Below are 25794 nucleotides of genomic sequence, written 5' to 3' on the forward strand. Positions count from 1 at the left end.
GGGGGTAGTCTGAGGGGTTTGAGTTGTGAGTGTGTGGGGGTACTTTGAGGGGTTTGTGGTGTGAGTGAGTGGTGTGGGGGTGGTTTGAGGTCATTGGAGAGTGAGTGAGTGGTGTGGGGTCTGAGTGAGTGATGTGGGGTTGTTTGAGTGGTGTGTGGTGTAAGTGAGTGGTGTGGAGTTGAGGGGTTTGGGGTCTGAGTGAGTTGTGTGGGGAGGTTTCAGAGGTTTGGGGTCTGAGTGAGTGGTGTGGGGTTGTTTGAGTGGTGTGTGGTATGAGTGAGTTGTGTGGGGGAGGTTTCAGAGGTTTGGGGTGTGAGTGAGTGGTGTGGGGTTGTTTGAGGGGTTTGGGGTGTGAGTGAGTGGTGTGGGGGTGGTTTGAGGTCGTTGGAGAGTGAGTGAGTGGTGTGGGGTCTGAGTGAGTTGTGTGGGGAGGTTTCAGAGGTTTGGGGTCTGAGTGAGTGGTGTGGGGTTGTTTGAGTGGTGTGTGGTATGAGTGAGTTGTGTGGGGAGGTTTCAGAGGTTTGGGGTGTGAGTGAGTGGTGTGGGGTTGTTTGAGGGGTTTGGGGTGTGAGTGAGTGGTGTGGGGGTGGTTTGAGGTCATTGGAGAGTGAGTGAGTGGTGTGAGTGATTGGTGTGGGGTTGAGGGGTTTGGGGTCTGAGTGAGTTGTGTGGGGAGGTTTCAGAGGTTTGGGGTCTGAGTGAGTGGTGTGGGGTTGTTTGAGTGGTGTGTGGTGTGAGTGAGTGGTGTGGGGTTGAGGGGTTTGGGGTCTGAGTGAGTGGTGTGGGGTTGTTTGAGTGGTGTGTGGTGTGAGTGAGTGGTGTGGGGTTGAGGGGTTTGGGGTCTGAGTGAGTTGTGTGGGGGAGGTTTCAGAGGTTTGGAGTGTGAGTGAGTGGTGTGGGGTCTGAGTGAGTTGTGTGGGGAGGTTTCAGAGGTTTGGGGTCTGAGTGAGTGGTGTGGGGTTGTTTGAGTGGTGTGTGGTGTGAGTGAGTGGTGTGGGGTTGAGGGGTTTGGGGTCTGAGTGAGTGGTGTGGGGTTGTTTGAGTGGTGTGTGGTGTGAGTGAGTGGTGTGGGGTTGAGGGGTTTGGGGTCTGAGTGAGTTGTGTGGGGGAGGTTTCAGAGGTTTGGAGTGTGAGTGAGTGGTGTGGGGTCTGAGTGAGTTGTGTGGGGAGGTTTCAGAGGTTTGGGGTCTGAGTGAGTGGTGTGGGGTTGTTTGAGTGGTGTGTGGTGTGAGTGAGTGGTGTGGGGTTGAGGGGTTTGGGGTCTGAGTGAGTGGTGTGGGGGAGGTTTCAGAGGTTTGGGGTGTGAGTGGTGTGAGGGTGGTTTGAGCGGTTGTGTGTGTGTGCGTGTGCGCGCGCCGTACCTGTCTCAGTGACTGTATCCGTGACTGTCATACCGACCGTACAGGAGGTGGATTCTACAGCCACTGCTGTGCTGGTACTGCTCTCGGGATGCAAGATTCCAGAAGGAGCAGGAGCATTTGATGGGTGATCGTCTGGACATGGTGTCTGGCTGTCTGGATGCTCTGCAGAGAGAGGAGTGTGTTAGTTCCCCACACTGAGGACACTGGATAAAATTTCAGTTATTTCAATGCAGACGAGAGGAGGGAGTTATCTACAGGCCCCCAAACAGGAGCCTGGATATAGGGTGCAAGTTGAATCAAGAGTTAAAATTGGCATGTCGCAAAGGCAATGCTACGATTGTTATGGGGGATTTTAACACACAGGTAGACTGGGAAAATCAGGCTGGTACTGGACCCCAAGAAAGGGAGTTTGTGGAGTGCCTCCGAGATGGATTCTTAGAGCAGCTTGTACTGGAACCTACCAGGGAGAAGGCAATTCTGGATTTAGTGTTGTGTAATGAATCGGATTTGATAAGTGAACTCGAGGTAAAGGAACCATTAGGAGGTAGTGACCATAATATGATAAGTTTTAATCTACAATTTGAGAGGGAAAAGGGAAAATTGGAAGTGTCAGTATTACAGTTGAACAAAGGGGACTATGGAACCATGAGAGAGGAGCTGACCAAAGTTGACTGGAAAGATACTCTGGCAGGTATGACAATGGAACAACAATGGCAGATATTTCAGGGAATAATACAGAAGGTGCAGGATCAGTTCATTCCAAAGAGGAAGAAAGATTCTAAGGGGAGTAAGGGGTGACCGTGGCTGACAAGGGAAGTCAAGGACAGTATAAAAATGAAGGAGAAAAATTATAACATAGCAAAGATGAGCGGGAAGCCAGAGGATTGGGAAACTTTTAAAGAGCAACAGAAGATAACTAAAAAGGCAATACGGGGAGAAAAGATGAGATACGAAGGTAAGCTAGCCAAGAATATAAAGGAGGATAGTAAAAGCTTCTTTGGGTATGTGAAGAGGAAAAAGTTAGTTCAGACCAAAGTTGGGCCCTTGAAGACAGAAACAGGTGAATTTATTATAGGGAATAAGGAAATGGCAGACGAGTTGAACAGGTACTTTGAATCTGTCTTCACGAGGGAAGACACAAACAATCTCCCAGATGTAATAGTGGCCAGAGGACCTAGGGTAACGGAGGAACTGAAGGAAATTCGCATTAGGCAGAAAATGGTGTTGGATAGATTGATGGGACTGAAGGTTGATAAATCCCCAGGGCCTGATGGCCTGCATCCCAGGGTACTTAAGGAGGTGGCTCTAGAAATTGTGGACGCATTGGCAATCATTTTCCAATGTTCTATAGATTCAGGATCAGTTCCCGAGGATTGGAGGATAGCTAATGTTATCCCACTTTTTAAGAAAGGAGGGAGAGAGAAAACAGGGAATTATAGACCAGTTAGCCTGAGATCAGTGGTGGAGAAGGTGCTGGAGTCAATTATAAAAGATGAAATAGCGGCACATCTGGATAGCAGTAACAGGATTGGTCCAAGTCAGCGTAGATTTACAAAGGGGAAATCATGCTCGACTAATATCCTGGAATTTTTTGAGGATGTAACTATGAAAATGGACAAGGGAGAGCCAGTGGATGTAGTGTACCTGGACTTTCAGAAAGCCTTTGATAAGGTCCCACATAGGAGATTAGTGGGCAAAATGAGAGCACATGGTATTGGGGGTAGGGTACTGACATGGATAGAAAATTGGTTGGCAGACAGGAAACAAAGAGTAGGGATTAACGGATCCCTTTCAGAATGGCAGGCAGTGACTAGTGGGGTACTGCAAGGCTCGGTGCTGGGACCGCAGCTATTTACAATATACATTAATGATTTAGATGAAGGGATTAAAAGTAACATTAGCAAATTTGCAGATGACACAAAGATGGGTGGCAGTGTGAAATGTGAGGAGGATGTTATGAGAATGCAGGGTGACTTGGACAGGCTGGGGTATTGGGCAGATGCAGTTTAATGTGGATAAATGTGAGGATATCCACTTTGGTGGCAAGATCAGGAAGGCAGATTACTATCTCAATGGTGTCAAGTTAGGAAAAGGGGAAGTACAACGAGATCTAGGTGTCCTTGTTCATCAGTCACTGAAAGTAAGCATGCAGTTAGAGCAGGCAGTGAAGAAAGTTAATGGCATGTTGGCCATCATAACAAGGGGAGTTGAGTATAGGAGCAAAGAGGTCCTTCTGCAGCTGTACAGGGCCCTGGTGAGACCACACCTGGAGTACTGTGTGCAGTTTTGGTCTCCAAATTTGAGGAAGGCCACAGTTTACGAATAAGAGATAGGCCATTTAGAACGGAGTTGAGGAAAAACTTTTTCACCCAGAGAGTTGTGGATCTGTGGAATGCTCTGCTTCAGAGGGCAGTGGAGGCCAATTCTCTGGATTCTTTCAAGAAAGAGTTAGATAGAGCTCTTAATGATAGCGGAGTCAAGGGATATGGGGAGAAGGCAGGAATGGGGTACTGATTGTGGATGATCAGCCTTGATCACAGTGAATGGCGGTGCTGGCTCGAAGGGCTGAATGGCCTACTCCTGCACCCATTGTCTATTGAGGGATGAACACTGGGCTGAGAGAGCCACGTGGGACTGGGATGTCACAGCCAGTACAGAAACGAGGCCGTGCTAGCGATTCCTATTGTTGGCTATATATTCTTTCCCCCTTCCTCTACGAACCGTGCCTTTCAAATTTGGAAGACTAATGGTATATCACTGTTTTTGGACTTATTTTCAGATGGCTCCCTTATGTCTTATGAACAGTTATCTAACAAATACAATTTACCAAGAACACATTTTTTCAGAGATTTGCAAGTTAGAAATTTCCTAAATACCATACTTTCTTCCTTTCCGGCGTTACCCCCTACAAATATTTTAGACGCTATCATTAACCTCAACCCGTGTCAGAAGGTGTAACGGCTATTATTTATGATACTATCATGAAACTTAGGAAAGCTCCATTCGATAAGATTAAGACTGACTGGGAAAAGGAATTGGGCCTTACTATCCCAGCTGATGACCGGGCTCACATTTTACAACTTGTTAATACTTCCTCTATTTGTCTCAAACACTCCTTAATTCAATTTAAAGTTGTCCATAGAGCACATATGTCTAAAGATAAATTAGCTCGTTTTTACTCTCATATTAACCCTCTTTGTGATAGATGTCATGGGGAGATAGCTTCCTTGACCCACATGTTTTGGTCTTGTCCTACTCTGGAAACTTTTTGGAAAGATATTTTTAATATTATCTCAAACAACAGGAATTCTGCAGATGCTGGAAATTCAAGCAACATACATCAAAGTTGCTGGTGAACGCAGCAGGCCAGGCAGCATCTATAGGAAGAGGCGCAGTCGACGTTTCAGGCCGAGACCCTTCGTCAGGACTAACTGAAGGAAGAGTGAGTAAGGGATTTGAAAGCTGGAGGGGGAGATGCAAAATGATAGGAGAAGACAGGAGGGGGAGGGATGGAGCCAAGAGCTGGACAGGTGATAGGCAGAAGGGGATACGAGAGGATCATGGGACAGGAGGTCCGGGAAGAAAGACGGGGGGGGGTGACCCAGAGGATGGGCAAGAGGTATATTCAGAGGGACAGAGGGAGAAAAAGGAGAGTGAGAGAAAGAATGTGTGCATAAAAAAGAGTAACAGATGGGGTACGGGGGAGGTGGGGCCTAGCGGAAGTTAGAGAAGTCAATGTTCATGCCATCAGGTTGGATGCTACCCAGACGGAATATAAGGTGTTGTTCCTCCAACCTGAGTGTGGCTTCATCTTTACAGTAGAGGAGGCCGTGGATAGACATGTCAGAATGGGAATGGGATGTGGAATTAAAATGTGTGGCCACTGGGAGATCCTGCTTTCTCTGGCGGACAGAGCGTAGATGTTCAGCAAAGCGGTCTCCCAGTCTGCGTCAGGTCTCGCCAATATATAAAAGGCCACATCGGGAGCACCAGACGCAGTATATCACCCCAGTCGACTCACAGGTGAAGTGTTGCCTCACCTGAAAAGACTGTTTGGGGCCCTGAATGGTGGTAAGGGAGGAAGTGTAAGGGCATGTGTAGCACTTGTTCCGCTTACACGGATAAGTGCCAGGAGGGAGATCAGTGGGGAGGGATGGGGGGGACGAATGGACAGGGGAGTTGCGTAGGGAGCGATCCCTGCGGAATGCAGAGAGAGGGGGGGGAGGGAAAGATATGCTTAGTGGTGGGATCCCGTTGGAGGTGGCGGAAGTTACGGAGAATAATATGTTGGACCTTCCCTTCTCCACTGACACCCCCAGCCTCCCCCCTCCCTCTGATCCCAGCTCTCATCCGTGCCGGGTCTTTACCATCCCCTCCGACCTTCAACTGTCGGAGGCAGAACGCTCTGTTCTCAGTAAGGGCCTCACGTTTGTCCCCCTTCGCCCACACCTCAGCGAGTTCCGTGTTCGCCATGATGCGGAACTTTTCTTCCGCCGTCTCCGTCTCCGAGCCTACTTCTTCGGCAAGGACTCTTCCACCCCCACCGATGACCCCTTCTCCCGTCTTCAACCCTCCTCTTCTTCATGGACACCCCGCTCTGGTCTTCTGCCTGCTCTGGATCTCTTTATTGCCAACTGCCGACGGGACATCAACTGTCTCGACTTCACCGCACCTTGTCCCCATTCCAACCTCACTCCTTCGGAACGCTCTGCTCTCCACTCCCTCCGCACTAATCCTAACATTATTATTAACCCCGCTGATAAAGGGGGTGCTGTTGTAGTCTGGCGTACTGACCTCTACCTTGCCGAGGCACAGCGACAACTCGCGGATACCTCCTCTTATTTACCCCTCGATCGTGACCCCACTAAGGAGCACCAGGCCATTGTCTCCCACACTATCAACGACTTTATCCGCTCAGGGGATCTCCCATCCACTGCTACCAACCTTATAGTTCCCACACCCCGCACTTCCCGTTTCTACCTCCTACCCAAGATCCACAAACCTGCCTGTCCTGGCCGACCTATTGTCTCAGCTTGCTCCTGCCCCACCGAACTCGTTTCTGCATACCTCGACACTGTTTTATCACCCCTTGTTCAATCCCTTCCGACCTATGTTCGTGACACTTCTCACGCTCTTAAACTTTTCGATGATTTTAAGTTCCCTGGCCCCCACCGCTTTATTTTCACCTTGGATGTCCAGTCCTTATATACTTCCATCCCCCATCAGGAAGGTCTCAAAGCTCTACGCTTCTGTTTGGATTCCAGACCTAATCAGTTCCCCTCTACCACCACTCTGCTCCGTCTAGCAGAATTAGTCCTTACTCTTAATAATTTCTCCTTTTGCTCCTCCCATTTCCTCCAAACTAAAGGTGTAGCTATGGGCACCCGTATGGGTCCTAGCTATGCCTGCCTTTTTGTTGGGTTTGTGGAACAATCTATGTTCCGTGCCTATTCTGGTATCTGTCCCCCACTTTTCCTTCGCTACATCGACGACTGCATTGGCGCTGCTTCCTGCACGCATGCAGAACTCGTTGACTTTATTAACTTTGCCTCCAACTTTCACCCTGCCCTCAAGTTTACCTGGTCCATTTCCGACACCTCCCTCCCCTTTCTAGATCTTTCTGTCTCTGTCTCTGGAGACAGCTTATCCACTGATGTCTACTATAAGCCTACTGACTCTCACAGCTATCTGGACTATTCCTCTTCTCACCGTCTCTTGCAAAAACGCCATCCCCTTCTCGCAATTCCTCCGTCTCCGCCGCATCTGCTCTCAGGATGAGGCTTTTCATTCTAGGACGAGGGAGATGTCTTCATTTTTTAAAGAAAGGGGCTTCCCTTCCTCCACTATCAACTCTGCTCTTAAACGCATCTCCCCCATTTCACGTACATCTGCTCTCACTCCATCCTCCCACCACCCCACTAGGAATAGGGTTCCCCTGGTCCTCACCTACCACCCCACCAGCCTCCGGGTCCAACATATTATTCTCCGTAACTTCCGCCACCTCCAACGGGATCCCACCACTAAGCATATCTTTCCCTCCCCCCATCTCTCTGCATTCCGCAGGGATCGCTCCCTACGCAACTCCCTTGTCCATTCGTCCCCCCCATCCCTCCCCACTGATCTCCCTCCTGGCACTTATCCGTGTAAGCGGAACAAGTGCTACACATGCCCTTACACTTCCTCCCTTACCACCATTCAGGGCCCCAAACAGTCCTTCCAGGTGAGGCATCACTTCACCTGTGAGTCGACTGGGGTGATATACTGCGTCTGGTGCTCCCGATGTGGCCTTTTATATATTGACGAGACCTGACGCAGACTGGGAGACCGCTTTGCTGAACATCTACGCTCTGTCCGCCAGAGAAAGCAGGATCTCCCAGTGGCCACACATTTTAATTCCACATCCCATTCCCATTCTGACATGTCTATCCACGGCCTCCTCTACTGTAAAGATGAAGCCACACTCAGGTTGGAGGAACAACACCTTATATTCCGTATGGGTAGCCTCCAACCTGATGGCATGAACATTGACTTCTCTAACTTCCGCTAGGCCCCACCTCCCCCTCGTACCCCATCTGTTACTCTTTTTTATGCACACATTCTTTCTCTCACTCTCCTTTTTCTCCCTCTGTCTCTCTGAATATACCTCTTGCCCATCCTCTGGGTCACCCCGCCCCCTGTCTTTCTTCCCAGACCTCCTGTCCCATGATCCTCTTGTATCCCCTTTTGCCTATCACCTGTCCAGCTCTTGGCTCTCTCCCTCCCCCTCCTGTCTTCTCCTATCATTTTGCATCTCCCCCTCCCCCTCCAGCTTTCAAATCCCTTACTCACTCTTCCTTCAGTTAGTCCTGACGAAGGGTCTCGGCCTGAAACGTCGACTGCACCTCTTCCTACAGATGCTGCCTGGCCTGCTGCGTTCACCAGCAACTTTGATGTATGTTGCTTTAATATTATCTCAAAGGTTTTGAATAGTGATATTTCTCCCCATCCTATTACTGTATCTTTGGATTACCTAAAGCTTTTAGTAATTTATCCCCCTCAGCGCGTAGAATTATTGCATTTCTTGCTTTAATGGCGAAAAGATGTATTCTACAACACTGGAAGGAGATTAATGCCCCAACTACATTTTTTGGTTCTCTCAAATGATAGTGTCTAAATTTGGAAAAAATCAGAAGTAATCTTTCTGATACTTCAGTTAAATTTGAACAGACCTGGAGATCTTTTATTCAATATTTTCATTTAATGTAACTATTTTTTTCCCCTCTCTGATCACACATACACTCCCTTCGTGGATTTTATCTGCTATTAGCGGAGGTCGGGTTTGAGGACGTGATTGTTTAATTTGTCCAAGTCTACTATTTACCTAGTCAGCCCATTGCTTTGCTTTGTAGGTTAGTTGCAAGCTAGGTTTTTTATGGGGTTTTTTTTCTGTTTTTTTTTCTCGTTCTATTGATATATATGGAAAATTAGTATACAACTATATTACCTTGTTATTTTATAACTGACTTATGTTGTTTGCATTGTTTTTTATCGTATTAATATTACTTGTATATTTATATGTTAACAATGTATTGGTTGCCATATGTTTTACCTTTTGTGTACTAATTCAATAAAAAGAATTTTAAAAAAAAGAAACGAGGCCAAGGCAGGAGCATGAGTGGCAGCTAGTTGTTCCAAGGCAGAGGAGCTAACGATGTGGTCGAGGACAAGGAGAGAGAGGGGAAGAAAATGGTGATTTTATGATTAGAGAGAACATCAGTGCAGTCAGTCAAGGATGAAATTTCTGAGGGATTATCCAGTGAGAATATGGGGATGGGAAGGAGCTGGGCACCTTGTTGAAGTTGCACTGTCGGTCCCCAGCTGTCAATCTGGTCGCCTCATTGTAGGAAGGTTGTGAACAATGAACCTATGAACACCACCTCACCAATTGCTTTGCTCCCTTTGCACAACTGACTTCAATATATTTCTTACTTTAATTTATAGCTTTTGTTACAATGTACTGCTGCCACAGAACAATACATCTGATGACTTGTGCCTGTGATATTAAACCTGATTCAGCTTTGGATAAGGAATATAGGGAACAAATCTGTTGGGGGTTGTGGAAAGTTGTAAACACTATAGCGCGTCATTGTACAAGCAAGAGAAAACCTGCAGATCTGGAAATCCAGGGCAACGCACACAAAACACTGGTGAAACTCAGCAGAGCAGGCAACATCTGCGGAAATAAACACAAGAGATTCTGCAGATGCTGGAAATTCAGGGCAACACCCACAGAATGCTGGAGAAACTCAGGTAGCATCTATAGCTGTCATCAGTCAAGCTATCGGTCCGAGATCTGATGAAGGGTCAGCCCGAAACGTTGGCTGCTTGCATTATTCTGTAGATGGTGAGGTCCTCCAGCATTTTGAGTGTGCTGGGTTGCCATAGTTGGGGATTTTAACTTTCCTAACGTAGAGGCATGGATGGTGGGTGGAGATACATCTCTACCAAATGAGGTACAAGGTGCTCTCCTTCCCTCCACTGGACTGCAGGTCACCCTTGGGCAAAATGAGGCACCCGCTTAGACTCCCAATCATGTACAGCCATAGGAGCCATTTTACAGTATATTTAAATATATAAGTCCATACGATATAGGAACAGAATTAGGCCATTTGGCCCATTGAGTCTGCTCTGCCATTTCATCATGGCCGATCCATTTTCCTCTCAGCCCCTGTCTCCTGCCTTCCTCCTCCCCACCAACACCTCCCCCCCCCCATATCCTTTCATGCCCTGACCGATTAAGGATTCATCAACCTCTGCCTTAAGTATACATAAAGACTTGGCTTCCACAGCTGTCTGAGGCAACAAATCTCACAGATTTACAACTCTCTGACTACAGAAATTCCTCCTCATCTCTGTTCTCAAAGGATATTCCTCTATTTTGAGGCTGCATCCTCTGGTCTTGGACTCTCCTACCAGAGGAAACATCCTCTCCACATTCACTCTATCAGGGCTTTTCACTATTCAATAGGTTTCAATGAGGTCACCTCTCATTCTTCTGAATTCTAGTGAATACAGGCCCAAAGCCATCAAATGCTCTTCATGTGACAAGCCATTTAATCCTGGAATTATTTTTCTGAACCTCTTTGAGCCCTCTCCAGTTTCAGCACACCCTTTCTAAGGGGCCCAAAACGGCTCACAAAGCTCCAAGTGAGGCCTCAACAGTGTTTTATAAAATCTCAACATTATATTCTTGCTTTTATAATCTAGTCCTCTTGAAATGATAAGTTTTAATCTGCAAGTTGAGAGGGATAAGGGCAGATCAGAAGTGTCAGTATTGCAGTTGAACAAAGGAGACTATGGAGCCATGAGGGAGGAGCTGGACAAAGTTGACTGGTCGGATATCCTAGCAGAAAAGACAGTGGAACAGCAATGGCAGGTATTCTTGGGAATAATGCACAAGGTGCAAAATCAGTTCATCCCCCGGAAAAGGAAGGATTCAAAGGGGGGAAGGTGGCCACAGTGGTTGACAAAGGAAGTCAGAGATAGCATAGCATTAAAAAAGAAGTATAACAGAGCTGAGGTGAGTGGGAAGACGGATGATTGGGAAATTATTAAGGAGCAACAGAACTTAAGTAAAAAGGCAATATGGGGAGAAAAAATGAGGTATGAACGCAAGCTAGCTAGGAATATAAAGGAGGATAGCAAAAGTTTTTTTAGGTATGTGAAGAGAAGGAAGATAGTTAAGAACAATGTTGGGCCCTTGAAGAATGAATTGGGAGCAATTGTTATGGGAAACAGAGAAATGGCAGATGAATTTAATAAGTACTTTGGATCTGTCTTCACTAGGGAAGACACAAGCAATCTCCCAGATGTATGGATGGGCCAAGGACGTAGGGTAACAGAGGAACTGAAACAGATTGACATTAGGAAGGAAACAGTGATGAGCAGACTGATGGGTCTGAAGGCTAAAAAATCCCCAGGTCCAGATGGTCTGCATCCTAGGGTACTAAAGGAGGTGGCTCTAGAAATTGCGGATGCATTGGTGATCATTTTCCAATGTTCCTTAGATTCAGGATCAGTTCCTGAGGATTGGCGAATGGCTAATGTTATCCAACTTTTTAAGAAAGGAGGGAGGGAGAAAACAGAGAGAACTATCGCCCTGTTAGCCTAATATCAGTAGTGGGGAAGATGCTAGAGTCCATTATTAAAGATGAAATAGCGGCATATCTTGATAGCAGTGATAAGATTGGGCCCAGCCAGCATGGATTTACCAAGGGCAAATCATGCTTGACTAATCTATTGGAGTTTTTCGAGGATGTTCATCAACAATTGTTCATCCCAGTTTGGCAAAAGGATAAATCAAGGAAGGTAGTGCACCCGTGGCTGACAAGGAAAATTAGGGATAGTATCAATTCCAAAGAAGAAGCATACAAATTAGCCAGAAAAAGTGGCTCACCTGAGGACTGGGAGAAATTCAGAGTTCAGCAGAGGAGGACAAAGGGCTTAATTAGGAAGGGGAAAAAAGATTATGAGAGAAAACTGGCAGGGAACATAAAAACTGACTGTAAAAGCTTATATAGGTATGTGAAAAGAAAAAGATTGGTTAAGACAAATGTAGATCCCCTACAGACAGAAACAGGTGAATTGATTATGGGGAGCAAGGACATGGCAGACCAATTGAATAACTACTTTGGTTCTGTCTTCACTAAGGAGGATATAAATAATCTTCCGGAAATAGTAGGGGACAGAGGGTCCAGTGAGATGGAGGAATTGAGGGAAATACATGTTAGTAGGGAAGTGGTGTTAGGTAAATTGAAGGGATTAAAGGCAGATAAATCCCCAGGGCCAGATGGTCTGCATCCTAGAGTGCTTAAGGAAGTAGCCCAAGAAATAGTGGATGCATTAATGATAATTTTTCAAAACTCTTTAGATTCTGGACTAGTTCCTGAGGATTGGAGGGTGGCTAATGTAACCCCACTTTTTAAAAAAGGAGGGAGAGAGAAACCAGGGAATTATAGACCGGTTAGCCTAACATCGGTGGTGGGGAAACTGCTAGAGTCAGTTATCAAAGATGTGATAACAGCACATTTGGAAAGCGGTGAAATCATCGGACAAAGTCAGCATGGATTTGTGAAAGGAAAATCATGTCTGATGAATCTCATAGAATTTTTTGAGGATGTAACTAGTAGAGTGGATAGGGGAGAACCAGTGGATGTGGTATATTTGGATTTTCAAAAGGCTTTTGACAAGGTCCCACACAGGAGATTAGTGTGTAAACTTAAAGCACACGGTATTGGGGGTAAGGTATTGATGTGGATAGAGAATTGGTTGGCAGACAGGAAGCAAAGAGTGGGGATAAACGGGACGTTTTCAGAATGGCAGGCAGTGACTAGTGGGGTACCGCAAGGTTCAGTGCTGGGACCCCAGTTGTTTACAACATATATTAGTGACTTGGATGAGGGAATTAAATGCAGCATCTCCAAGTTTGCGGATGACACGAAGCTGGGCGGCAGTGTCAGCTGTGAGGAGGATGCTAAGAGGATGCAGGGTGACTTGGATAGGTTAGGTGAGTGGGCAAATTCATGGCAGATGCAATTTAATGTGGATAAATGTGAGGTTATCCACTTTGGTGGCAAAAACAAGAAAACAGATTATTATCTGAATGGTGGCCGATTAGGAAAAGGGGAGGTGCAACAAGACTTGGGTGTCATTATACACCAGTCATTGAAAGTGGGCATGCAGGTACAGCAGGTGGTGAAAAAAGCAAATGGTATGCTGGCATTAATAGCAAGAGGATTCGAGTACAGGAGCAGGGAGGTACTACTGCAGTTGTACAAGGCCTTGGTGAGTCCACACCTAGAGTATTGCGTGCAGTTTTGGTCCCCTAATCTGAGGAAGGACATCCTTGCTATAGAGGGAGTACAAAGAAGGTTCACCAGATTGATTCCTGGGATGGCAGGACTTTCATATGATGAAAGACTGGATGAACTAGGCTTGTACTTGTTGGAATTTAGAAGATTGAGGGGGGATCTGATTGAAACGTATAAAATCCTAAAGGGATTGGACAGGCTAGATGCAGGAAGATTGTTCCCAATGTTGGGGAAGTCCAGAACGAGGGGTCACAGTTTGAGGATAAAGAGGAAGCCTTTTAGGACCGAGATGAGGAAAAACTTCTTCACACAGAGAGTGGTGAATCTGTGGAATTCTCTGCCACAGGAAACAGTTGAGGTCAGTTCATTGGCTATATTTAAGAGGGAGTTAGATATGGCCCTTGTGGCTAAAGGGATCAGGGGGTATGGAGGGAAGGCTGGTGCAGGGTTCTGAGTTGGATGATCAGCCATGATCATACTGAATGGCAGTGCAGGCTCAAAGGGCCGAATGGCCTACTCCTGCACCTATTTTCTATGTTTTCTATGTAACCGGGAAGATAGACGCGGGAGATCCAGTGGATGTGGTGTACCTTGACTTTCAGAAGGCATTTGATAAGGTACCACATAGGAGATTGGTGGGTAAAATCAGAGCTCATGGCATTGGGGGGAGGATATTGACATGGATAGAAAACTGGTTGGCAGATAGAAATCAAAGGGTAGCAGTGAATGGGTGTTTCTCGGAATGGCAGGTGGTGACTAGTGGGGTGCCAAAGGGCTCGGTATTGGGACCACAGCTGTTTACGATTTACGTCAATGATTTAGAGGAAGGCATTGTGAATAACATCAGCAAGTTTGCTGATGATACTAAGCTGGGTGGCAGTGTGACATGTGATGAGGATGTTAGGAGAATTCAAGGTGACTTGGATAGGCTGGGTGAGTGGGCAGAAACTTGACAGATGGCATTTAATGTGAATAAGTGTGAAGTTATTCACTTTGGGAGCAAGAACAGGAAGGCAGATTATTATCTGAATGGTGTGGAGTTAGGTAAGGGTGAAATACAAAGAGATCTAGGAGTACTTGTTCATCAGTGTCTGAAGGTGAATGAGCAAGTGCAGCAGGCAGTGAAGAAGGCTAATGGAATGTTGGCCTTTATTACAAAGGGAATTGAGTACAAGAGCAAGGAAATCCTTTTGCATTTGTACAGGGCCCTGGTGAGACCACACCTGGAGTATTGTGGGCAGTTTTGGTCTCCAGGGTTAAGGAAGGACATCCTGGCTGTGGAGGAGGTGCAGCATAGGTTCACTAGGTTAATTCCTGGGATGTCCGGACTGTCTTACACAGAGAGGTCAGAGAGACTGGGCTTGTACACGCTGGAATTAAGGAAATTGAGGGGGGATCTGATTGAGACATATAAGATTATTAAGGGATCGGACAAGATAGAGGCAGGAAATATGTTCCAGATGCTGGGAGAGTCCAGTACCAGAGGGCATGGTTTAACAATAAGGGGTAGGTCATTTAGGACAGAGTTGAGGAGGAACTTCTTCTCCCAGAGAGTTGTGGAGGTGTGGAACGTGCTGCCTCAGAAGGCAGTGGAGGCCAATTCTCTGGATGCTTTCAAGAAGGAGCTAGATAGGTATCTTATGGATAGGGGAATCAAGGGTTATGGGGACAAGGCAGGAACGTAGTATTGATAGTAGATGATCAGCCATGATCTCAGAATGGCAGTGCAGGCTCGAAGGGCTGAATAGTCTACTTCTGCACCTATTGTCTATTGTCTATTGAAATGAATGCAAATACAGCATTTGCTTTCCTCACCACAGACTCAACTTGCTAAGTAACCTTCAGCGAATCCCGCACAAGGACTCCCGTTCCTTTGCACCTCAAAATTTTGTGTTTTCTCTTCTACCAAGGTACCATACACTACTTGACACTGTATTCCATCTGCCATTTCTTTACTCATTCCCCTAATCTATATAAGTCCTTCTGTAGCCTCCCTATTCCCTCAAAACTGCCTGTCCCTCCACCTATCTTCATATCGTCTGCAAGCTTTGCCACTAAGCCATCAATTCCGACATCCAAATCATTGATATATAACGTAAAAAAGAATTAGACCCAACACAGACCACTGTGGAACACCACTAGTCACCAGCAGCCAACCAGAAAAGGCTCCTTATTCCCACTCTATGCCTCTGCCAATCAGCCACTTTATCCATGCCAGAATCTTTCTTGTAATACCACGAACTTGTAGCTTGTTAAGCACCTCACGAGTGGCACCTTGTCAAAGAACTTCTGGAAATCTAAGTACACAACATCGACCATTTCTCCTGTCTTTGCTGCTTGATATTTCTACAAAGAATTCCAATAAATTTGTCAGGCAAGATTTTCCCTCGAGGAAACCATGCTGACTACAGCCTATTTCATCATGTGCCTCCAAGTACCCTGAAATCTCATCCTTAATAATGGACTACAACATCTTCCCAACCACTAACATCAGGCTAACTGGCCTATAATTTCCTTTCTTCTGCCTCTCTCTCTTCTTGAAGAGTGGAGTGACTGTTGCAATTTTTCAGTCTACTGGAACCAGTCCAGAATCTAGTGATTCTTGAAAGATCATTACTAGTGCCTCCACAATCTCTTCAGCCACCTCTTTCAGAACCCTGGACCATCTGGTCCAGATGACTTACCTACCTTCGTACCTTTCAGTTTCCCAAGAAACTTCTCTGTAGTAATGGTAACTTCACCCACTTCATGTTCCTTGAGACCTGAAACTTCCACCATACAACTAGTGACTCAACTGATTCAAAATACTTATTCAGTTCATCCGCCATTTCCTTGTCCCTATTACTACCTCTCCAGCATCATTTTCCAATGGTCCAAATCCACTGTGCCTCTTTTTTTTTTAAACCTTATGTATCTGAAGAAACTTCTGGTATTCTCTTTAATATTATTGGTGAGCTTACTTTTGTATTCCACCTTCATCTTCTTAATAACTTTTTTAGTTGCCTTCTCTTGGTATTTGAAAGCTTCCCAATCCCCTAACACGTGAGGACAAGCCAGCGCAGGATTTGCACAGTGATGGTAGGGCACTGAGGAGTGTGCTAGAACAGGAAGAATCGAGGAATACTTGTCAAAATTCCTTGTAAGTGACATGACAGTAGAGTTGTAAAGAAAGCTTTTGCCACATTAGCCTTCACAGATGAATCCACTGAATACAAAGGTTAGCATGTTATGTTGAAGTTTTGTAAGACATTGTAGAAGTTTAATTTGGAGTATTGTGTGCACCTACAGGAAAGATGTAAACAAGATTGAAAGAGTACAGAGAAAGTTTACAAGGATGTTGTCAGTACTTGAGGACCGAAGTTACAGGGAAAGAATCATATACGTAGAGCTGTACAGCACAGAAGCTGGTCCTTCAGCCCATCTAGTCTATGCCCGACCATTTAAACTGCCTAGTCCCATTGACCTACATTGAGACCATAGTCATCCATACTTCTGTCATTCACAAGACCATAAGACATAGGAGCAGAATTAGGCCATTCACCCCATCAAGTCTGCTTTGCTGTTCATCATGGTTGATCCCAGCTCCCACCCTTACCTCTGTTCTAAGTGGTTGCCCCCTCAAATTTGAGGCTGTGCCCCCACCAAAGGAAACATCCTCTCCACGTCCCCCCATCTAGTCCTTTCGACATTCAGGAGGTTTGAATGAGACCCTCCCCGCCCCCCGCCCCCCCGGCATTCTTCTAAATTCCAGTGAGTACAGTCACCACTCACTCACCGTATCTTAACCCCTTCATTCCCAGAATCATTCTTGTGAACCTCCTCTGGACTCTCTCCAATGACAACACATCCTTTCTAAGATCCGGGACCCAAAACTGTTGGCAATATATCAAGTACGGCCTGATACTGTCTTATAAAGGCTCAGCATTATCTCCTTGCTTTTATATTCTATTCCCCTTGAAATAAATCCCCACGTTGCATTTGCCTTCTTTACCAGACTCAACCCGTAAATTAACCCACTTGGAGTCTTCACGAGGACTCCCAAGTACCTTTCCCCCTCTGATGTTTGAATTTTCTCCCCATTTAGATAATAGTCTGCACTTTTGTTCCTTTTACCAAAACACATTATTATACATTTCCCAACACTATACTCCATCTGCCACTTTACCCATTCTTCCAGTTTGTCTAAGACCTGCTGCAATCGCATTGCTTCCTCAGCACTACCTACCCCTCCACCTATCTTCGTATCGACACGTCTATCCTGTGCCTTGTGAAATACTCCCAGAAACTTCAGCCATCTTTGCTCTGCCATCATCCCTGCCAGTATCCTCCTCCAATCCATCTGGGAAAACCATCAATTCCATTATCCAAATCATTGACAAACAATGCGAAAAGTAACAGTCCCAATACTGACCCCTGAGGATCATCACAAGTCACTGGCAGCCAACCAGAAAAGGTCCCCTTTATTCCCACTCACTGCCTTCTGCCTGTCAGCCATTCCACTATTCATGCCAATATCGCCCCTGAAACGCCACAGGATTTTATCTTGTTAAGCAGCCTCATGTGTGGCACCTTATCAAATACCTTCTGAAAATCCAAGTAAATAACACCCACTGCCTCTGCTTTGTCCACCCTGCTTGTTACTTCCTTGAAGAACTCTAACAGATCTGTTAGGCAAGATTTCCCTTCACATAAACATACGTTGACTTATTTTATCATTAGTCTCCAAGTACCTCAAAACTTCATCTTTAATAATGGACTCAAACACTTTCCCAGCCATTAAGGTTCAGATAACTGGCCTATAATTTCCCTTCTTCAGCCTTCCTCCTTTCTTAAAGAGTAGAATGACATTTGCAATCTTCCAGTCCTCAGGGACAATGCCAGAATCAAGTGATTCTTGAAAAATCATGACGAATGCATCCGTTATCTCGTCAGCAACCTCTCTCAGGACTCTGGGATGTAGTCCATCTGGCCCAGGTGACTTATCCACCTTAAGACTGTTGAGTTTGTCTAGCACTTTTCCTTTTGTAATAGAAATGTCACTCACTCCTGCTCCCTGACACTCATGGACCTCTGGCACACTGCTAGTGTCTTCCACAGTGAAGACAGATAGAAAGTATCCAAGTTCATCTGCTATTTCTTTGTTCCCCATTACTACCTCGCCAGCATCATTTCCAGTGGTCCAATATCAACTTTCGCCTCCCCTTTACTTTTTATATAACTGAAAAAAACTTTTAGTATCTTGCTTTATATTACTGGCTAGTCTGTCCTCATATTTCATCTTTTCCCTTCAGTTAGCTTTGTTAGTTGCCTTTCGCTAGATTTTAAAAGTTTCCGGACCATCCAACTTCCCACTCATTTTTGCTACCTTATATGCCCTTTCCTTGGCTTTTATGTAGTTCTTAACTTCCTTTGTCAGCCACAGTTGCCCACCCCTGCCATTTGAGAACTTCTTCCTCTGTGGGACTTATCTATCCTGCGCCTTGTGAACTATTCCCAGAAACTTCAGCTACCTCTGCTCTGCTGTCATCCCCACCAGTATCCTCCTCCAATCCGCCTGGGCAAGCTCCTCTCATACCTCTGTTCTCATACCCCTTTATTCCATTGCAATACTAACACATGTGACTTGTGCTTCTCCCTCTCAAATTGCAGTATGAATTCAATCATATTATGATCACTGCCTCCTAAGCGTTCCTTTATGTTAAGCTCGCTAATTAGATCTGGGTTATTACACAACACCCAATCTAAGATAGCTTTTCCCCGAGAAGGCTCAACACAAGTTGCTCTAAGAAGCCTCGTCATAGGCATTCAACAAATTCCCTCTCTTGCGATCCGACACCAACCTGATTTTCCGAATCCTCTTGCAAACTGAAGTCCCCCATTACAATTGTGACATTACCCTTATTACATCCCCTTTCCAGCTCTCTTTGCAATCTCAACCCCACATCTTGACCCCACATTTGGAGGCCTATATATGATTCCCATGTTTTTTTTAACCCTTGCAATTTCTTAACTCTACCCACAAAGATTCAACATTCTGACCCTATGTCACCTCTTTCTAAAGATGAGATTCCATCTCTTACCAACAGAGCCACACCACCACCTCTGCCTTCATGTCTGCCATGTACCTATCCAAGCTTCTCAAACATTGAAATCGAGCTCGTATGTACCACTTGCGCTGGCAGCTCAGTTGTGGCATGCTACACCAATGTGGCTCCCCATTTCAAAGGCTGAACAAGTTTGGACTGTATTCCATGGACTGTAGGAGAATGACAGGAGATTTGACAGAGGTATACAAATTATGAAGGGTTGATAGGGTAAATGCAAGCAGGCTTTTTCCACTCAGGTTGGATGGACATCATGGGTTAAAAGTGAAATATTTCAGGCAAACATGAGGGGAACTTCTTCACTCAGAGGGTGGTGAGAGTGTGGAACGAGCTGACAGTGGAAGTGGTGGATACAGCTTCAATTTCAACATTGGAGAGATTTGGATAGGAGGGGAATGGAGGGCAATGATCCAGGTGCAGGTTGATGGTACTAGGCATGGACTAAATGGGATGAAAGGCCTGTTTCCGAGCTGCAGTGTTCCATGACCCTCGGCAGAGAAATCTCCAGGACTGAGGAAGGTATTTCAAAGAATTCCATTGGAGGCTGAAACAAAATTGGGCACCATACTAGTTCAGAAGTTAGCTTAACGCTATTATAGCTCAGAGTGTTGGAGTTCAATTCTGACTTGCTCTGTAAGCAATCTGTACATCCACTCTGTACATTGCATGGGTTTCTTCCCACAGCTCAAAGACTCACTGGTTAGTAGGTTAATTGGTCATTGAAAACTGTCCTGTGATTAGGCTCGGGTTAAAATCGTGGGTTGCTGGTTGTGGGCGAAAGGGCGTGTTCTGCACCGTATCTCAAAATAAATAATTGTGAAAGTCCCTCCTGAGATATTGGCAATATCACTGTCCTCTGATGAGGTGGTGCAGAAGCAGACAATAGCAAATATTGAGCCTGTAGGGATAGAGCTGGTAATTATTAACCTGCTAACCTAAGATCTGTGGTAGGCAAGTTGCTGGAAAATATTCTGAAGAATAAAATGCCCATGTTTAGAAAGGCTGGGGTGATTAAGGGTAAACAAATTGGCTTAATCCATGGAAAATCTTGTCTTATGGATTTGAGTTTTTTGAACTGACGAGGAAGTTGATGGGGTGAGTGGTGGACAAAGTATATGTGGACTTCAGTGAAGATTTTCTTAAGGTTCTGCATGCTGCTCTGGGGATGACCAGTCTGAGACTGACCGCTCTGGGACTGACCAGTCTCAGACTGACCGCTCTGGGAATGATCACTCTGGGACCGACCAGGCACAGAACTGACCGCTTTGGGTCTAACTGTTCTGCGACTGACCCCTCTGAGATTGACCAGCCACGGAACTAAGCACTCTGGGGCTGACTGCTCTGAGACTGACCAGTCCATGACTGACCACTCTGGGGCTGACCAGCCATGAAACTAAGCACTCTGGGACTGACCAGCAATAGAACTGACCACTCTGGGGCTGACCACTTCAAGCTGACTATTACAGAACTGACCACACATTCACTGACCAGCCCAGGAATGACTTCTCTGGTAACAACCAGCCATGGTAGTGACCCCTCCAGGACAGACAGCTGAGGGGTTGACCTGCTCCAGGACTGACTACTCTGGAACCTAACGGCTGTAGAACTGACCTTTTGGAGGACCGACCGGCCGTACTACTGAACAGCCATGGGACAGAACTGCTCTAAGACTGACAGGCCACACAATGGACGAACCGCAAGACTGACCTGGTGTGCAGACAGGCTCTGGTTGTGGTGAACACACTCGGGTGACAGTCTGGACCTCTGACTGCAAACGCTTGGTTAGCTCCAACACCACCTCCCGCAGCCCCCCAAGGGCGTCCCACACCTCCACCCCGATGTGGATAGGGGCCGGCCTCTCCTCGACCCCACACTCCGTCTGCCAAACCTGCAGCACAGAGCAGAGCACACACCTCAGAGCAGCGGTGGGGGGTAGTGAGGGAGGGGAGCGAGGGCAGGGAGGGGGAGGAGGGGGAGGAGGGGGAGGAGGGGGAGGAGGGGGAGGAGGGGGAGGAGGGGGAGGAGGGGGAGCGAAGTGAAAAGGAGGAGGGAGGAAAAGCAAGGGGAGGCTAAGGGAGAAGGGAACGAGGGTCCATACCTGGAGCAGTGTGACTGTGTCCTGGCTGAGCATTTTGAGGAGCTCCCTCTGTCGCTCCTTCAGTTGGAGCTCCCGCGTCTCCAGCCGAGCATCCTCTGCCATGGCCTCACGCTGCAGACATCCGGCTGCTCCCTCCAGCAAACTCTCCAGCTGCCTCTGCGCCTCCTGCGTGGCCACCAACAGCCCCTCCAGCGCCTGGAACAAACCCGCACCTCGCTCGCTCACATCATCCTGGGGAGAGAGAGAGTAACATGGCCACCCGCGTGGTGGTGGGGGGGATTCCCTTCTACCCATCCAGTCTGTGTTGTCCGCCTCCTCGTCACACATCGCATCCTCATTACAATCATGGAGGGAGGTGTGATGGTCTCTGCTGGGGGGACAGTACGGCTCGTCCAGAGAGCGCTGACTGAGGGCTCACATCCATCCACCACACACACACACACAGTCACCACCCCCCCCACACACACACAATTACACACCCACCCCCACACACACAATCACCATCAACATTTCAAAAGACCATATGATTTAGGAGCAGAATTAGGCCATTTGGCCCATCGAGTCTGCTCTGTGATATCATCAAGGCTGATCCATGTTTCCTCCCCAATCTCCTCCCTTCTCCACATATCCCTTCATACCCTGACCAATTAAGAATCTATCAACTTCTGTCTTAAATATACATAAAGACTTGACCTCCACAGCTGCCTGTGGCAATGAATTCCAGATTCACCAATCCCCTCGCTGAAGAAATTTCTCTTCATCTCCATTCAAAATGCTGCCCTCTATTCTGAGGCTGTCCCCTTTGGTCTTAGACTCTCCCACCACAGGAAACATCCTCTTCGCATCCACTCTATCAAGGCCTTTCACCATTTGATAGGTTTCCATAAGATCACCGCTCTTTCTTCTAAGTTCCAGTAAATATATGGCCCAGATCCATCAAATGCTCTTCATATGTCAAGCCGTTTAATGCTGGATCGATTTTGGTGAACCTCCTTGGAACCCTCTCCAGTTTCAGAGCATTCTTTCGAAGATAAGAGACCCAAAATTGCTCACAATGCTCCAAGTGAGGCCTCACCAGTGCTCTGTAAAGTCTCAACATTACATCCTTGCTTTTATATTCTAGTCCTCTTGAAATGATTGCTAACATTGCATTTGCCTCCCTCACCACAGACTCAACCTTCAAATTAACCTTTGAGGAAAGGTTGAACAAGTTGCGTCTTTATTCTTTGGAGTGTAGAAGGTTGAGGGGGGACTTGATAGAGGTGTTTAAAATTATGAGGGGGATAGATAGAGTTGACGTGGATAGGCTTTTTCCATTGGGAGTAGGGGAGATTCAAACAAGAGGACATGAGTTGAGAGTTAAGGGGAAAAAGTTTAGGGGTAACATGAGGGGGAACTTCTTTACTCAGAGAGTGGTAGCTGTGTGGAATGAGCTTCCAGCAGAAGTGTTAGAGGCAGGTTCGATATTGTCGTTTAAAAAAAAATTGGATAGCTATATGGACAGGAAAGGAATGGAGGGTAATGGGCCGAATGCAGGTCGGTGGGACTAGGTGAGAGTAAGCGTTCAGCACGGACTAGAAGGGCTGAGATGGCCTGTTTCCGTGCTGTAATTGTTATATGGTTATATGTTATATACGTGGAAACCTGCACAAGGACTCCCAAGTCCCCTTGCACCTCCGTTTTTTTGTATTTTCTTTTCATTTAGAAAATAGACAAATCTTTCATTTCTTCCACCAAACTGCATGTTCATACAGTTCCCAACTCTGTACTCCACCTGTATCTACATTGCCCATTCACCAAATCTGTCTAAGTCCTTCTGTAGGCTCTCTTCTTCCTCAAAACTACCTGCCCCTCCACCTATCTTCATATCATCTGCAATCTTTGCAACGAAGCCATCTATTCCATCATCCAAATCATTGACATAATGTAAAAAGAATCAGTCCCGAAACAGACCCCTGTGAAACACCACTAGTGACTGGCAGCCAACCAGAAAAGTCTCTGTTTATTTCCACTCTTTGCCTCCTGCCAATCAGCCACCACTTTCAACATGCTGGAATCCTTCCTGTGATACCATGGGCTTGCTAAGCAGCCTCATGTGTGGCACCTTGTCAAAGGCCTTCTGAAAATCCAAGTATACAACATCAACCAATTCTCCTTTGTCTATCCTGCTTATTATTTCTTCAAAGAATTCCAACAGATTTGTTGGGCAAGATTTTCCCTTGAGGAAACCATGTTGACTATGGCCTATTTTTATCATGTGCCTCCAAGTATCCCGAAACCACACCCTTAGTAATCAACTCTAATGTCTTCTGTCTTCTCAACCACTGAGGTCAGAATAACTGGGCCATTGTTTCCATTCTTCTGCCTTTCTCCCTTCTGGAAGAGTGGAGTAACATTTGAAATTTTCCAGTTTTCCAGAACCATTCCACAATCTAGTGATTCTTGAAAGATCATTATTAATGCCTCCATAATCTGACTGGCCACCTCTTTCAGAACCCTGGCGTGTACACCATCTGGTCCAGGTGACTTATCTACCTTCAGACCTTTCAGTTTTCCGTGAACCTTCTCCCTATTAATGGTAATTTCACACATCTCATGACCTCTGACACATAGAAACATAGAAAACCTACAGCACAATACAGTCCCTTTGGCCCACAAAGCTGTGCCGAACATGTCCTTACCGTAGAAATTACCTAGGTTTACCCATAGCCCTCTATTTTACTAAGCTCCATATACCTGTCCATGAGACTCTTGAAAGATCCTATTGTATCCGCCTCCACCACCGTCACCGGCAGCCCATTCCACACACTCACCACTCTCTGCATAAAAAAAACTTACCCCTGACATCTCCTCTGTACCTACTTCCAAGCACCTTAAAACCTCTCGTGCTAGCCACTTCAGCCCTGGGGAAAAGCCTCCAACTATCCACACGATCAATGTCTCTCATCATCTTATACACCTTTATCAGGTCGCCTCTCATCCTCAACTTCCTGAAACTTCCATCAAACTGCTTACTTTCATATTCCATCTTTACCTTTTTAATTACTTTTTTTAGTTGCCTTATGTTGATATTTAAAAGCCTTCAGATCTGCTAACTTCCCACTAATTTTTTCTGTTTCTATGCCTCCTCTTCGGCTTTTATGTTGGTTGTAACTTCTCTTGTTAGGCATGGTTGAATCATCTTACCTTCAGAAAATTCTTCCTCTTTAGGAGTGTTATGTCCTGTGCCTTCCAAATTGCTTCCAGAAATTCCAACCATTGCTGCTCTGCCTTCATCCCTGTTCTTTTCCAATCAATTCCGGCCAACTCCTCTCTCATGCCTCTGTAATTCCCTTTACTCCACTGTAATACTGATACATCTGACTTTAGCTTCGCCTTCTCAAATTTCTGGGCGAATTCAATTGCATTATGACCTCTAATTATCTTAAGCTCTCGAATGAACACCCACTACAGCCACTTCCGGTGCATGGGCCAGTGACTGTGCTTCCAAGTGTCCTTTCTTATCTGAGAAAAGATGCACTGACGTTAGAAGAGGGCCAGAGGAGGTTCACGATAGTGATTCCAGGGTTGAAAGGCTTGTCATATGAAAAGCGTTTGACAGATCTGGGCCTGTACTCACTGGAACTCAGAGGAAAGAGGGGTGACCTCACTGAAATCTATGGAATGTTGAAAAGTCTCAAGAGAGTGGATCTGGAGAGGAAGTTTCCTATGGTGGTGGAGTCTAGGACCAGAGAACACAGTTTCAGAAAGAGAGACATCCATTTAGAACAGAGAGGAGAAGAAATCTCTTCAGCCAGAAAGCTGTGAATCTGTGGAATTCACTGCCACAGACGACTGGGGAACCCAAGTCATTGGGTATAAATAGTCAGGGCATGAAAGGTTACAGCAGGAAGGCAGGAGAAATCAGTTGAGAGAGAAATAAATAAGCGATGATGGAACAGCAAAGCAGACCTGATGGGCTGAGGGTTGTAACTCTGCTAATGTGCCTTATGCTCATGATGGTGCCAGGGGTCAGGAAGGTGAGAGAGCCCTCTCCCCGCGCTCCGGCCCACCCAGTACCAGCACAGGGGGCGGCTCACCCTGATGGATGCCAGTTGCTGTGACAACTTCGCCTTTGCTTCGCTCATCTCCTTCAGACTCGTCTCCACGGCGTCCACCTGCTTCTGGATTGAGTCCTGAAAAGTCCGAACAGACATCAGTCCTCCACACCACACAACTAAAGTACAGACATACCTGCAGAGAGAGTCAGTGGGAAGCTGGGTACAGAGAGTGGGTCAGTGAGACACTGGGTACAGGCAGAGGGTGGGTCAGTGGGGGACTGGGTACAGGCAGAGGGTGGGGCAGTGGGGGACTGGGTACAGGCAGAGGGTGGGGTAACTCCG

At 46.3% G+C, this 25794-nt stretch overlaps 1 protein-coding gene across 1 annotated transcript in view; it reads right to left on the minus strand.

The window, feature by feature from the left end:
- Positions 1-25794, minus strand: part of LOC134350330 (E3 ubiquitin-protein ligase TRIM65-like) — a 39203-nt gene that overhangs the window by 12493 nt on the left and 916 nt on the right. Inside the window, exons 2-5 of the mRNA XM_063055386.1 lie at positions 25492-25587; positions 21413-21643; positions 21022-21202; positions 1362-1523 (exon numbers count right to left, since the gene is read on the minus strand). Of these exons, the coding sequence (XP_062911456.1) occupies positions 1362-1523; positions 21022-21202; positions 21413-21643; positions 25492-25587 (670 nt within the window). The remainder of the gene's footprint in view (positions 1-1361; positions 1524-21021; positions 21203-21412; positions 21644-25491; positions 25588-25794) is intronic.

Source organism: Mobula hypostoma, chromosome 8, assembly GCF_963921235.1.
Source record: "Mobula hypostoma chromosome 8, sMobHyp1.1, whole genome shotgun sequence".
Taxonomy (NCBI): Eukaryota; Metazoa; Chordata; class Chondrichthyes; order Myliobatiformes; family Myliobatidae; genus Mobula; species Mobula hypostoma.